The 16,275-nt window shown below is 37.8% G+C and overlaps 1 protein-coding gene across 2 annotated transcripts in view; it reads right to left on the bottom strand.

Moving 5' to 3' along the window:
• Window positions 1–1,490: 1,490 nt before the first annotated feature.
• Window positions 1,491–16,275, bottom strand: part of kbtbd8 (kelch repeat and BTB (POZ) domain containing 8) — a 36,483-nt gene continuing 21,698 nt past the window's right edge. Inside the window, exons 2-4 of one of the 2 annotated variants that reach the window (XM_078543677.1) lie at window positions 13,360–13,567; window positions 11,245–12,362; window positions 1,491–6,508 (exon numbers count right to left, since the gene is read on the bottom strand). In XM_078543677.1, coding sequence (XP_078399803.1) covers window positions 6,045–6,508; window positions 11,245–12,362; window positions 13,360–13,567 — 1,790 coding nt within the window. In that variant the 3' untranslated portion in view covers window positions 1,491–6,044. The remainder of the gene's footprint in view (window positions 6,509–11,244; window positions 12,363–13,359; window positions 13,568–16,275) is intronic. The other variant, XM_078543678.1, reaches the window with a different exon arrangement.

The following is a 16,275-nucleotide window of genomic DNA, read 5'->3' as shown; positions in this document are numbered from 1 at the left end:
TTGGCTGTTGATTGGAGGTGTATGATCTGCAAATAAAAGGTTTAAGTATATAAAGACGAGGCTCCAGTGCTCTTTCATTGCCTGGCTGAATTCTAACAACCTCTTCAGGGGAGATGTTCTTTGCTCTTCCGGGAGGCATTGACTGACCAGCTGCTTTCCAGTATGTGTTGCATTAAGTTGCTTTTACCTCCACTTCAAAAGGACATTTTGTCAAGTCATGTTATGAACCTGCATCACATTAATTCATTCCTTCTCCTATGGAAGCACAACATGAGAAGCTGGGCCTGACCACCTGCCTCCCATTTTACTCGAATACAGATGCCTAAATATTGACACCAGCAGCTCCAGAATGTGGGCAGGGGAAGGCAGGACCTGTGGCAGATGCCAGGTCCATGGCATGTTGGCAGGGGCAGGGCTTGCTGCAAATCATCTGGTTAATTGTAATCAATTCCTCCCTCACCCTAGGGGAATTTGGGCTTAATTAGAAATCAAAGCCTGTCTCCAGGAGAGCTGCTAGTACTATCCCCAGGTGTGCTGTCTCCCAGCACATTCTTCACCTCTATGGTTTAGAACTCACCTTTTTCAAACATGGCATTGCTGCTGATAGCTTCCAATCTTGTCCACTTTCCAGTGACATCACTATACCACATGCACACAGGACTGTGCAGATTTCAGAATGGTTGCCACCCTATTTCATTAGGGCAAATAAAGGATTACTTTTGCCTACACACTGGCAAAACCCATGAAACCTTCGTGCGGAAACCCAGTTGAGAATTCCTGCTCTAAACTACTTAGGCAAATTGTCAGTTTCTCCACATTGGACTTAGCTAAGAAACATAAATGTGGTAAGGCATCCGTGCTTTTTATAGCAAACTGCACCAAGAAATTTGCTCTTCACCAAAGATTATAGCAGAACATTGCTTGGTATCAATGTTGCAATTTTAGGCAGCAATGAACAAGTCACTCATGTGAAAAAGAGAAAACCAAAGGCACATTCCTTTATGGCACTGTCAATTCAACAACTTAGCCAATGGTTGGGACGAGTTTTATAAATCAATTGAGCTTTTTAAAAGCCTTCTGCAGGATGCTAACCTATGATTTTCTCAGGATGTTTAGTCATTCAAATCAATATTGAAGTATAGCTTGATGTCACTTTACAATTTATTCACAAGCAAATGAAGTAGATGCCTTCAGCAGAGGAGCTATGTGCCTATGCTGTACTTAAATGGGCAGACATGATAATCGTCTAAAGCTTGAAATTAAGAGACTGACCAACTTTTTTTTCAGTAAAAACAGGTACTGCAAATTGATGCTGAGGAGAGGCTCCCATTAAACATTTCAGATGCAGTGCTCCTAAAAAGGTGCTAAAAGTTTAATGTCATGTCCCACACTATGCCCATTGGCCTTCCTTTGTGGGGCATGTGAAAGATGTTAAAAAGGAAAGAATAGCCAAAATAATTACTGTCTAGAGTTCAGAAACCGAACCATCCTTCTTTTAATCAATTTATTTCAAGAATATAGTCTCATTTTGTTACAGGTCACACAGTACTTTAAACTACATCACATATCAAGTAAACCAGCTTATCCCATCTGAACACCAATTCTGAAGCATCCAATTCAAATCATGTGCAAGTACAGCTAGATATCTTTTTACATTTCTCAAAAAATTCAAGTGATTACATATAAACCTGAACATACATTTCAAGTCACATCAAACATGTTAACTATAGCCAAGTCTTTGCACACAATGGAATGAGCAGCTTTGACAGCTGAAGCAAAGAACAAATAATTCAGCAAATCTACAGTGCAAATATATCTAAATTCTACAAATTCTTTTACAAAAATGCAGATTCAACTTCACAAATCAGAAACCAGCTTTTGTATTTGTACAATTCAAGTTGAATATCACATGGTGCAATGAGGACTCATTTGCTAACCCAATTCTATTTTATATATTTAATTTTCAGGCCAAATCATTTTTCCCCCAAAAGTCAATATATACTCTATAAATAAAAAGATTGTCCTAAACAGCAGCAATGTTGTCTAATTAAGAAAATGACAGGATTTTTGAAAATTAAGCATTACACTCTTTCATAGTATAGCTTCTCACACTAGTTAATGCAACACTATATGTGGAAAGGTGCTTCAAAAAGTTTGCAGTTGCAAAGTTGTAAGTGGTTAAAAATACAGATTGAAATTGAAGTACTTCATAATGAAAAATAAAGCTAAAAATAAATCAGTTTGAACTATTAGGGGATATCTTTGCGGTGCACTGTTAACCAAAAAGTGTTGCAATCAAAAGGTTGTTATAACTAACTTCTGTAAAACAATGCCATACCTAAAATGTTACCACCCATAAACATTTATCTTGACCTTCATTATTGCTTTTAACCTAATACACAACACTCAGGATACTCCTGAATTCAACATGGAAGGAAAACCAAGTTTTTCGATTTAAATTTCATAAAATATAGCTGCCATTAACATTTCTCCAGGCAGAAACTAGTGAATGTTTATTTCAGATTTCCTCCATTCCTCTTAATGTGTGGATAAAATATGAATAAAGTTTGTGGGCAGAACTCTCCATTCAAGCATTTATAGGACAAAAAAACTAAGTCAAGATATTTTGGAACTGTGTAAAATTGGAAAATGCACAATACCAGCTAGAACAAAGGCATCAACCTCATTTAAGATGCACCAGCTTATAAATAAAGGCTACCTACATTGCAGTTAGTCATGTGCTATGTTAGGGTTGTGATAGTTTGAAGCGACAACTGAAAGTGAAAAGAGATCAAGTCTACTCTTATTAGCTAGTGGCTTACTTACCAGTTCACTCAAGGTACTGAATGCTTCAGATCTTCTAAACATTAGCCAATATAACTGGAACTGACTGTGAATGCTCATCAGAATATTGTAGTATGTACTACTACACAATTAGAGGGCTTCTGAGATTTGCCACAAGATACAGTGGCATGCCAAAGGTAATGTGGATCTCTGGAATTCAAAGTGGTAAATACCTGATGCAGGAAAGTCACAAAAAAATATCCCTAGGCCAAAAGGCAGTGTGGCACTTGCATCCAGTTGTAGATACCAATTCCCTAGAGATGCAATTGTACTGCTTGTATAACTCAACTTCTTCTTGCCTGGGAAGATTTTGCATGTTAATGCAGAGCAAAATGATTTAGTACCATCTTGTAATGACTGGAACAATAAATTCAAGACTGGAGATGGAACATTCAGCCATATGAACTTCCAGTATCAAACATCTCCAATTCACCTATGGCACTCATATAAAGCCTCTAATGTCAAATTGCGGTCTAATCTGGTATTCAGACGAGTTATCCCCTATGGCAGTAGTGCCTTTTTTTTTTCAAGGTCTGAATTTAATTTGTGGGTAGTTCTGTACATTGGCCAAGGCCTAGGTTCCCGCAGTCATTTCTTGTACCTTTATAACCAAAGAAAGCTCCCAGTGTCAACTAGAGTTCAGTTCTTTAACTAAGTGTAACTAAACCCACATCAAACAATGCCTAAAGGCAACAATCTAACTCATACACGTACTTTCATAAGCAATACTCACTGAAGATGTCCAGCTCCAAGTTGAGTTAAAACCCACTAATAACAATTGACTGTATTGTAGGAGCTTAGAAAAGTAGCAAACACCATACTCAAAATCAATGCTGTCCTCTGCTCAACTGGTTGAAAGTATACAATGCAAAGTTATGAAACTATTTGCGCTACAAGTAGGGTGGAACTACTAGATAAAGATCAATATCTAATTTAAATATTCGCTGATAGTTTGACTGACTAGTTCTGCTTAGATTACACTGATTTATCTGGCCTCAGATCGTCATTCTATTTTAGGTTATTTTTCAATATAATTTTTGCATTGTATTATGGATATTAAGAATCTTAAATTTATTTTCACCTTGAATGAAATGCAATGACACTTGCATGGATTGAACATTGCAAATTCTACAATTAGGTTTTAATTCACTGAAACTTTCTGCCAAGGTGTTCAGTCCATTAGAAATTATTGGATGAAATTACGATAAAGCAATTTACAAGATGTAGAACACAATCAAATCTACTGGTTGCAGACTAGGAAAGTTCACATCAGTGTAGTTTATCTCAAAGTATTCAAGAGGTAATGTAAAAACTTGGAAAGAATTAGGATCGATTCTTTCAATGGAAGTTAATGCTTGCCAATGGGCAATGATGGAATTAGCATCAAAAGGCAATATAGTACTTCCATCCAGTTGTAGATACCAATTCCCCACAGATGGAATTCTGCTGTTTGTATAACTTTTTTTTCCCCTGGGAAGTCTGCATGTTAATGCAAAGAAAGATGATTTAGTGCCATCTAGTGAAGGCAAACTATTTTCTGCTTATCATTTCCACTTAATTTTAAAGAGCTAGCCAACTTTGTGTAGTATATAAAATACCTGTTGCATGCATATTGAATTTAAACAAAACATTGTATAGTCGAAAACCACTTGTAAGAGTTATTTTTAGTGATTTTAAAATCATAAAAAGAAATACAGTTTTAATAAGTCACATATGAACAGCTCCTGGAACTGTTAGCATTTGAAATATTATGGGTAGGTTAGTTTGCTTTAGCTGTATTTGGCAAGACAAGGATTGTTAAATTGAAAATTCATATCCTCATTAGTCAGCAGAATGTCGATGACAATTAAAATTGGGCAATCAATAATTTTAATTTACTATATTACACCAATATTAGGAAAAATTGGTGCTAATATGAATTCAGTCTGAGATAGGGATGTTTTGCAGGTGTGTCAATTTATATTTTAGGTGGATTATGCAGCAAGTTTAAAAAGAATGAAGTAAACACTAGATATGAAAATAAGACTTACTTCATGTAAAATGAACAAAAATTGACAGTGTTTCAGAAGGAAGGCAATCAAAGTTTTCAATTCCTGCAGCAGGTAGAGATGTATTCAAGGGGAAAATGTTCATAACACCATTATCCACTTCATTCTCAATTTACAAAATGCCAGAATCATCACAGCAATTCTAATCTGTTCAAATTAAGTGGAGACGACATTGAATGCTGTCCACAAAGTTGTCAACTGGTAAAGTTCTGGTTTTACTGCAGTACCAATAACTGATCACAATACTTCTGGAAGCCATTTCTTGTAAAAAGATTAATTTAGTTTGCAAAGTGGATAAATCAGTTATTTTTCCAAACTCTGCTTCATTCTAAAACTATATACCCTGTTACAACAGTAGGTAGATGCACCCCAAGTAGTTGTTATATTCATTAACTGGTTAAAGGTTTGTCACTTGTTAATTGCATATTTTCAGTCTTTCAAAGCTGTGTAATTAAAACTGAAAGATTTACTCAAATTTTTAAGCAATGAAAGGACAAAATGAAATAATTTTACATAACAGCTACTCTATGCAGTGTGTACTAATTCCAAGGCTTGATCCTGGTACAACATTTCAATTGTTGACTCGCTGGTTATTCCAGATGATGTAGAAACCATTCAATTCGCTTGCTTCCCATTAAGATCTAGCCATCAAAATACCTTCACATTTGAATCAGGTCACTAAATGTAAAATGGTCAATTTTCAAATACAGACACTTAAAAAATACAGATGCTATTAATTTTGAACAAATTTATACCCGTATGTCTCATTAAAGGCTTTAGTTTTTCCATATCATTGGGCAAAACAATTTCTTACTGCCAAGCTGAATTTTGCCTGCTAGTCTGCATAGTTTTAAGATTGCCAGGCATTGGACAACTGCTATACAATTCAAGAAATGCCATTGAAGGAGCCAGCTAAAAATAAAAAATAAGCTATAATTCATGTAAGTAATTGCACTTTTATATTCCCCAGCACCAGTGAAAAGTTAGTAAAATTTGACTATAAAACTAAACATCTGAACAAGTTCAAAAACACTGCTACTTTCAAAAGCACCTATCCGTTTTCATTAGTGCTTTTAAAACAGCCATTTCGATTACACAAAATACTGTTAGCCCATGTCACACCATTAGTTCATGCAAGTTGCCAGAAGAAAATCAAAACACTTTCTGAAGACATTGTGGATAAAGTTTGGCAACAACACATTCAAAATGGCGGCCAAGGTCCCATAACTTGTCTGGTGACTCATACACTTTCTTCCACTGATCAGATTCCTCATCATATTGGTACAAAGAGTTCTTACGGCTTGTACGGAAAACGTGTTCCTCCACTACCACTTGTGTTGCTCGCACAAAAAGGTGCAGTTTGTTAAGGAGCAAGAAGAGTTTAATATAGGGGTTTGTGGACTGATCCAGTGGAAGGTCCTTCTTCCGCACCCATTTATTAAGTTGGATGTCATAAGTCTCTACTGTAAGCATCCGTTGATGTGCTTTACAAATTCCGGCTACATAGTAGATAGAACCTTTACAGACAGCTGACAGCCCCTGGGATCTAGGCACGCTCATTGGTGTCAAACAGCCCCAGTAGTCTTTGTGAGGGTCGTAGCACAGGAAAAATTCACCTAAACAAAGGAAGTAATAATTTAGGCGTTGTCCAACTCAAAATGATAACTGTCATTCTGTTGACCAATTCATTAATCTAGGTGCTATAAGCTAATTAGTTCACTAACCAAAGAACTTACCATATGTATTGGGTCACCAAGCAACTGCTCCCAATTTCAACTACATCACCATGGGACATTCCTAGTCATTTCCTCATACCTGGTTCAGAACATTTGAGAAAAGGCGTGGGAACTGCCACCTATCTGACCCCAGATGCAGGGCACAGGAGACAGTGATCCAAACTTTGTAACTCAAATTATTTTACACTTTTTAAAAAACAGTTCACCAAGTTGACACATCTTTTGTGTGACAAAGTGCAAAGAAAGGCTTAGTTTTTCATTTTTTTTTTGATGGGGATGAGGTTGGGGGGGGGGTGGGGGGGGAAAGAGTTGCAAAAACAAAAAAGAACCCAGCTATGTTGGATATGGCATTTAATCTGTGGCATTCTACATTTAATTTAAATTCTTAATCACAGCTCTTTACTAGTAGAGTTTGTTTTTATTAATGTCACACTTGGTTTTCATTTTCAATTTCAGGATCATAGTAATGGAAGACATGCATTTGGTTGGTCGATAGTGACATTCATCCAACATTAATGGCCAGCTTTCGAGCTAAGGGGAGACGCTGGTGTAGTGGTAACAAATACTGGCCTTGTCAGCAACACCCACATCCCATTTAAGAATAAAAAAAGCTATTTAGTGGGACACCACTGTTAGAATTCATTAATGTATGTATATTAGCACCGGTAATATCATCAGCAATAAAATATTCAATGTTTGCAGAAAATTGTTTGTGGTTCAGACTGTTCCATTAGCTAGTTTTAAAAACATTGCAATGGAGTGCAATTTACTCAAGAAAATTTAATATACTACAAAACCCCTGGCACACAAAACCCATTGATGACCAGCTAAATTCCATCTAGACAGTCATGTTTAAAATATATATTGTCAGCTAATACACTGCATTGAGATTTATTTTTGGTACTCATCCCATGACGAGGGCATAAAGCCATTCTAATTAAATAGATTTCAACATTTATCCAGTGGCTTTCTTCAGGAGCTACCCTGTAAATAAATTTTTACAATTCCAATACAAAACAAAATGTTTAAGAATCCAGGAAAACGGCATTAAGGGTATTCTGGAGCTTGAAGCAGAGGTCAAGTTAATTTTTCCAAGTGTCAAATGTAAAACAAATAGGCTGCAAATGAACTATAGCAGCAGCGAAGGGGTGTGCCCAACTACCCCCTCCCCTCATCTGCTGTCATACGGTCATGCTTTGATTTTCAACTTTTTGGTTTTGATGACAATTAGCTAGTTAGTTTACTGAACTTTGTTAATGTCCATGTGAAAGATGAATTGCAAGAAAAATATTTAGTTTAAATGGTATAAAGTTTGCTTTTAAAGTTGTTCAAATGCTAAATTTTCTCTGTTGTTAATGCTTCTTTTGCATTACCAGCTGTGATGACATCAATATTTCAGTTTCTGCGACTAAATTCCAAATCTTTTTGCACTAAAAATTCACTATCCAGTGTACAGTGAAGTGGAAAATTAGTGCCATAAAAAGATAATTTAGAATTTAAAATGAGTACAAAATAACTAGCATTTCAGGTACAACTTACCTTATGGGAGCACGACCACCTGCAAGTTCCCTTCCAAGTCACATACCATCCTGACTTGGAAATATATCGCCATTCCTTCACTGTTGCTGGGTCAAAATCCTGGAACTCCCTACCCAACAGCGTATGTACCTAAACCACATGGGCTGCAGCAGTTCAAGGCCGCAGCTCACCACCACCTTCAAGGAAAACTAGAGATGGGCAATATATGCTGGTCTTGCCAGCAACAGCCACATCACGTGGACGAGTAAACAAAACCATACTAAAGTATCATGCTAGGTGGTTCAATGCAATCAGAAAAATGCATGCCAAAGCAAAGTATAAGGCATTGACAAAGTTAAAAAAGTCTTAAAATGAAAGGAGTGATCAAATATTTGAATGTGGTCTCCTGCCAAGACATTCATCATACAGATGATCAAGATGATCAATTCAAGCAAATGATTAATCAACTAATCTTTTATAGGTCTCCAAAATGAATTACCCATTACAGGTTGAGTATCCTTTATCAATAAACCCAAAAACCGCACTTTTTTGAACCTCATACACCTTTAGCACGGGAAGTTCCTGACCTGAGACAAAATGACCCGAGCCAACAGCACCCAAGCTTTTGCGCAAGTCCCTGACCCGAGCCAACACGACCTTCGTCGACCGCATCAGACATTTAGCGCAGAAGTCTCTGATCCAACCTGAGCCACCCGCACCTGACCTTTAATGCATGAAGTCTAGTTGTTTGTCTGCACATCAACACTCTGAACTGTCTCCTACAAGCAGGATCACAGATGGCGTCATGGGTGGAAACTTATTACAGGTACCCTGTGTTTATTATTTAGTGATACATCTTACTTTTCTAGCCATTTTATTTAATTTAGACTATAGCTAGACTAGGCTTACACTACTGAAGTGTAAGTAAGGCCTAGTCCTACATGCAGTATCCGAAAATCAAAATGATCTGAAATCCGAAAAGCGATCGGGACCGAGGATTTTGGATAATGGATACTCGACCTGTACTTGAAAGCAGGTTGAAAGCACAGTAGCACTTTAAGTACTAAAGCATAACATAATAGATCACTCCAGCTCGAACCAGGTGTCAGTGCAAATCATGCAATTTGATTATAGGAGCCAGTTTTTTCCATTACTATTCATCTGGTATCACAAGCTTAACTAACAGAATCATGTATACTGCAGCATTTCATACATCACAGAGTTGATAACATTAAGTTCATTTTGTTTTACTGTTCCATCTGAATCTTTTAATTGATCACAGCCTTGAAATACACCCCACTTCAGTTATCCTTAATTTACCCAGAAATGCTAGATTCAGTATTCTCAGCTGGGGGTGGCAGGGGGAGGAAGGGGCAGGAAGCAAACTCATTCCAATACAACTTAGAGCCCGACAGCAGCAGGGAATAGGCCGCTTCTCCAACCTCTCGGGTCAGGGAATAATAATCTGCATCAGGGTATTTGAGAAAAAAACATAAGATTTAAAATAGGGTAGAACATTTTCCATATAAAAAAAGTTAAATAAATAAACATAAGCACCCTCTGGCTAAAATTGCTTCTGTCCCCATGCAATCAGTAGCCTTCAATATCAAGGCCATTGTGTGCTAAGAACAGCTGCTTCTAATATTTCCTCTCAGACCATGTAGCACACATTTGAAACTGAAAATTGAACTTTAAACATTTTTCTTTTGGGGGTTGGGGGTGGAGAAAAAAAAAGTGTGGGATATAAAAAAAAGGTAGAAACAATAAAACTATTCTTGATAACCAAGGTCAAATACAGAGAAACTGCAGGCTGTTATGGATACATATTGGTACAAGGCTATAAAGTATATTAACTTGATTTATTAACATTATTAATCCCTTCCTCTTAGCCCAAGTTCATATAACCCAGCCAAGCTCATTCAATTTGTATCTCACCGCCGACAGTCCGGGCTCGTGACAGATGCTGTGGCTCTGGCGTGAGAATTCTGTATCCCACAATAGAACTAGATCCTCAGAGCATCAACAGGCAAGAGCCACGATAACCATTGCAGGGAAAGGCTTTAGGTTCCATATTAAAAAGAAAGCAACTGTGATTTTTCAGTTCGGGTCTGAGCATCAATTTTAGAGCTCCTTTTTGTTTTGTACAAGTTAAAAGCAAAACCTTTGACAATTATCACACCTCGAGTTAAAAAGCAGCTTTAATGAGGTCAGAGCTGAATCCTTGTATAACCATGCAAACGTAAGGATAATAAATAGTACTCTTGCCAATCAAATACCTTATTTATTGGCATTGTAATTAAAAGTATTTTCTAAATAAAAAACACTGCTTCTCCTGCTATCAAACACACTGACACCTACTTACCAGCTCTAACATTCATGAAGCTATATGGCATTGCTCCAGAGCCCTTACTCGCATTAGGCCAGCAAACTCATACTGTGAATCTGGCATTGAATTTAGCTCAAATTTTAGAAGACATTCTTCCACCATCAGCTGGCTACAAATACAGCAGTGCAGTGATTAGATAAGCCAAGAGGACTCCCTAAAGCAATATTTCCTCAGATCAGGATTAGAGAATTGCAAGAAATTTTTGTTTTCTTCATTCTTGGGATATGGGCATCACTGGCAAGGCCAGCATTTATTACCCATCTCTGGCACAACTAGGCTATTTCAGCAGGGCAGTTAAGAGCCAACCATTGTGGATCTGGAGTCACACACAGGCCAGGTTTCCTTTCCTAAAGGACTTGAGTGAACCAAATGGAATTTTTGACAATGATAATTTCAAGGTTAACATTATTGAGAACTTTTTATTCCAGATTTCCAATATTTAATTAAATTTAAATTTCCCTAGCTGCTTTGGTGGGATTCGAATGCATGTCTCCAGAAAATTAGTACAGGCCTCGGCATCACTCACCCAGTAGCATAACCACTATGCTACCCCAACTTCTTTTCCCTGCATTTGTATGACTATATTCAGATTCAGCTCTAATCTAATTCAAGCTGCTTTTCATTTGGGGTGTATCATTGTTAAAACATTGCATACCAACCGATGAAAATGAATGCAACACAACAATGGGTACACTGGCATCCACACCCTTACCTTGTAACACATAGATATTATCCTGATACTCCACAGCAGCATGAAACTCCATAGCAACAGGCATCGGACACACAGCTATCCAGCAATTATCCCTGGCATCATAGCACTCCACTGATTTTAGTGCATTCCGTCCATCACCTTCATACACCCGACCTCCAATTGCATAAATTTTGCTACAACAATAAACTAGTTTACACCCTATTCGTGCCCTCAGCAATGGAGCTCTGGGCAACCACCTGTTTGTTGCATGGTCATGCATCCAGAAATCACTCTCTGCTTTATGATCTATAGAAACATCACTGTTACTTGGCCTGTAACCTCCTGCAATATAAATGTCATTATCAGGTGACACCAAGATTCCCACCTCCCTTAAATCATTGGGAGGCTTGCATAATTTGAAGACTTCTCCTGTGACAGTATCTAAACAAGGCACAGTTTGTTTCTTTCCTGAGTGTTTGTTGGCAGCCTCAAAGCAGATAATCATCTGTGAAGCAGTCATACCAAGTCTTGGCCTACAGCCATCAGCCCCTTCATTGTTTCTATCTTCTGAGGAGTTTCTAGCCATAGCCTGTGCAAAAGTGCAAGGAATTTTCTGTAAAAAGGTCTTTTCCATCAGAGGTACACGTATACATTTGGCAAAAATGTCTGCAAGATGTGGCTCCCTTTTGTCTCTGCTATGCTCAAGCCACTGAATTATGCTTTCATAAACACACTCTTCCTTTTCCACATTTAAGTCATCACTGTTTAGAATGCTCGTGAGCTGGTCTTTAGTCAAATGGAGGAACTCCTGCTCTTTGGCAACACACAAAATTTTCTTTCTAATATAATCTTGAGATTTCTCCTTCAATTCCTGGTGTCCATAAGCATCAGCAAACATGAAAACCCCAATGGAGTTCTGTGGATCCAGTCGGCTGATCATATACTGGGCACACTGGTCCTGCAAGGATGGAATCTGGAAGAGACTAGCAGCTGTGAAAAGAGCCTGCACATTGACCTCTGTCAGTGATACTCTGGATGTATATGCATAGTCCAACACAAGCCGCATTGCATCATCCTCCACTCCCACAATTCGCACTTTTTTCTGCGTGCTCTCTGTAAGGCCACTTGTGAACATAGACCTATGAAATAAAAAAGCTTAATGAACTGAACCCATTCTGGAATAAAAGATTTTCATCCATATAATGACACATCACAAAAGCATGTTAGCACACAGTTGATTATTTTGCAGGTATAGGCAAACAGGCAAACATGAGTTATTGCTGCACAGCAAGAAACTACAAACAGCAATGGGATGAGTGACTGATCAATTTTTTTTTGATTATATTGGTTAAAGGGATATTGGCCAGTACACTGGGAAAATTCAATTATTTGAATAAAGTGATTGATCTTGAATGTTTCAGTAGTTCAAATACAAACAACTGGGACCCCAAAATTCTTACCTAAAAGAAAACTCCCTTGGTGCTGCCTTGGGGAATCAGCCTAAATTATCTACTCATTCCCTAGAATGGGGTTTAAATTCCTAACCTTTCAGTATAGAGGAAATGCTACCTACCGATTGAAACAAATGGAAAACCAAATTTCCTGAAAACTCAACATTACACTATTTTACTCAAAAGTTTTGTGAAACTACATCTTAACATGGAGAAAACTCAAAAATCAAATACACTAATCCAACAAGAATTGAAGAAATAGCTTTTCATAGATTTAATCCCAATAAACCAGCTGTCTGGTCAACTTGCTATTCTCTTCTACTGAAAATAAATTCTCATCAAAAGCAAATTATGAAACACATTTTAACTTATTTACAGTGGCTTCCTGACAGGGTTAAGAATTAAACTCTGGAATTATATTGTAGACTCTCATTCTTTATAACAAAGTCATCTTAAACATCATCTGAGATTTATTTTCAAAGCAGAAATATTCGTTCAACTCCATGCCATTGTACATGGTAGTGTAACTGAAAGGACTAGAATTTCAAATCCTTCAAAACTCAGATTCAAAGATAAAATGGCTGTTTAGTTCACATTGATTGACTCCATTCCCACCACTTTGATATGCCATAAGCTGGTTTGTAATATTAATATGTGACTAGCTACCAAAACAGCAAAAGCATACCTAAAGTAAGGACTAATTGCAGCGAGTACATTTCGGTGACAGGAAAACGTTTTTCCATGATCTACCTCCACCACAATGTCTGTCAGCTGCTGTTCATCGTACATACATTTAAGCTGCTGCAGAATGCTACATGCATGTGCAGGATCCATCCCGATATTCTGACTTGTACTTGAAACTCCATTGTGTCCCAGTGAAAATTTATTCAATTCTGTGGAAAGACAAGACAGTAGCAATCATCGTTTATCTCATACAAAAAAATGTGCAACAGTCATAAATATATTACACATAGGCCTCAAAGGGAAACACTGAAGCTCAAAATATTAACTGATTACAATTTTATACACATCTCCAACACCTTACCTGGCTAACAAGAGATTAACTTCAAGGTTTGTCCATCAGAAGTATGGGTCTTGATGAGTCTATTTAAAATATTAACCTGTGTTTTCATAGTTATACATCACAAAAACAGGCCCTTTGGCCCATCGTATCCATGCCAGCCATCAAGCACCTAGCTATTCTAATCCCATTTTCCAGCATTTGGCCCGTAGCCCTGTATGCTATGGTGTTTAAAGTGCTCATCTAAATACTACTTAAATGTTGAGGGTTCCTGCCTCTACCACCCCCTGAAGCAGTGTGTTCCAAATTCTAACCACCCTCTGGGTGAAAAGATTTTTCCTCAAATCCCCTCTAAACCTCCTGCCTCTTATCTTAAATTTATACCCCTGGTTATTAACACCTCCGCTAAGAGGAAAAGTTTCTTCCTATTTACCCTATCTATGCTCCTCATAATTTTGTCTACCTCTATCAAGTCCCCCCTCAGTCTTCTCTGCTCTAAGACAACATTTAACCCTTTTAACCCCATACCACAGATGCTGATGGGGTTTGCTTGACGTCTATTTCAGACATTTTTATTCCAATAGTACCAGTATCAGGACACTGAGAACAAAGTAAAATTCAGGGATGAGAACAATTCCCCCATTCCTAGGACATGAAATCAAACTCAATTCCGGACCAACAAGACCAATAGCAGAGGGGAAATGCTCAGCCCAAGTAAAAATAAAAGGTTAGTCAGTCTCACCCCAGCTCCCGTTGATGCAACTCAAAACTACAAACAACTCTTAGTGACCACTAGGATAGTGTTACCAGTATGACATGTCACCAGCTGTGAGGGAAAGGCTGAGGTGAAAGGGATTCATGTACATCTTTACAGCAATAAACTAACAGTTTTAATTAGATATAACTGTACCTATACTACATTTCAAGGCCCTTTAATGACAAGGCTAACATTGTACAGATGCGGTTGATGTACTTCATTCCAAGTAACATCAGGAACAAAATTCACAGACATTAAGGAATTTCCCTCTTTTACTCCTCCTGCATTAAGCAGAATTTGCAAACACAATACTTAAAAGGAGTCACATAAATCTTAATCCGCTTTGTTTGATGCACAAGTCATTTTAAAGGATTTTCAACTAAATCATTGACAATAACTCCAGAAATCATGCATTCGAAGTCACCCTTCACTTTGTAGGAGAGTGAGATCTTGCTAATGGGAGTAGTCTTTGGAGCTAAACACAAGAAAATACGAGCAAAGCCCAAAAATAATTATAGTAATATGTTCAAAATTACTTATTTACAATTCATATTTCAGCTAAATAGTGGCCCAAAAATATTGCAGCACTGAAGTAAAATGGAAAAGGGATTTTATTACTGAATTAATCTTATCACCCCCGGATCCATAAATGGGGATGAGAGAGATTTGCATTTATATAGTACATTACTACATCAAGACATTGCAAAAGAGCTTCACATGTAATAAAATTACTTTGAAGTGCAGAGACTTACATAAGTAATTTTGCACACAAGGCCTTACAAATATCAGAAAAGGTGTTAAAGGAGGAATGTTGACCAGAACAAGGGGAGAAATCCTTTGTACATCTGACACACCCAACCCCCACCCCCTGCCACTCGCTCCCAAACCAGACCCCAAAATTTAGCATTCTCTCAATACTGTTCTGGAGTCATCTGGGTTCATTTGCTGAAAGCAAACTCCAGACTACAATTTTCTGACTCGAAGAGAGAGGACCAACAGTGAAGCAAAGATGAAGCCTTCACTAGTCATATTTCAAGCCAAATCCTGTGCTCCAGATTCTAGACAGATTCTCATTTGCCATTTCTGCTCAGCTACTGGGGGCCAAATTTCCAGCTGTGATGACCCAGCTCTCAATAAGACGCTTATAAATCCACCTCGTCAGGTTACTGTGCTCTGGCTTCAAGCCGTCTAAACTTGCACTTGTCTCCCCCCACACTTCAACAAGTCCTCTATTTCTTAACTCTCCGCCTCTTTTTTCTTCGCGGTAGTGAGAGGATGGGGATGGGGGGGGAGAGATTCAAACTTTCAACAGTAACTGCATAAGTTATGGAGTTTCATCTTTGGGAGAAGCTATATCTACCTGGCAATTTCACTAGAAATATTACATGAAGCTAGGAGTAATTTTCTTTTCATATAAACATTTCAAAATCAAATTTTAGAATTGAGCAAAGCCCAAAGGGATTTGTAGGTTATTGACCCTCATATTTTGTAATAAGGACGCTGCATGAGACAAAGGCCAAGAAAGCAAGCAGAATGACTCACGACTGGACATATGATTTTCTGTTTCCTCTGCATTAAGCCAGAATACTTAAGGGAGAAGCAAAGTCTAAATCCGCTAGTAGCAAAATAGAACTGCCCTAGCCTAAAGGCTTAGGAATTTAAACAAGGCTGAGTTCAGACAGAACTGGAGAGGTAGATTTACAGAGTAACAGTGAAAGAAGAGAATATCCACATGGCAGCAGTGCAGAAGGATGGATCGAGACAGCAGGAACTACCTTTTCTTCCTCTCATCACCTTTTGATACAAAAGGCTGATATTGCCAA

The sequence above is a fragment of the Cetorhinus maximus genome, chromosome 6 (assembly GCF_964194155.1).
Source record: "Cetorhinus maximus chromosome 6, sCetMax3.hap1.1, whole genome shotgun sequence".
In the NCBI taxonomy this organism is placed as follows: Eukaryota; Metazoa; Chordata; class Chondrichthyes; order Lamniformes; family Cetorhinidae; genus Cetorhinus; species Cetorhinus maximus.
Note: the sequence above shows the minus strand (reverse complement) of the source record. Positions and strands in the feature narration are given on the sequence as shown.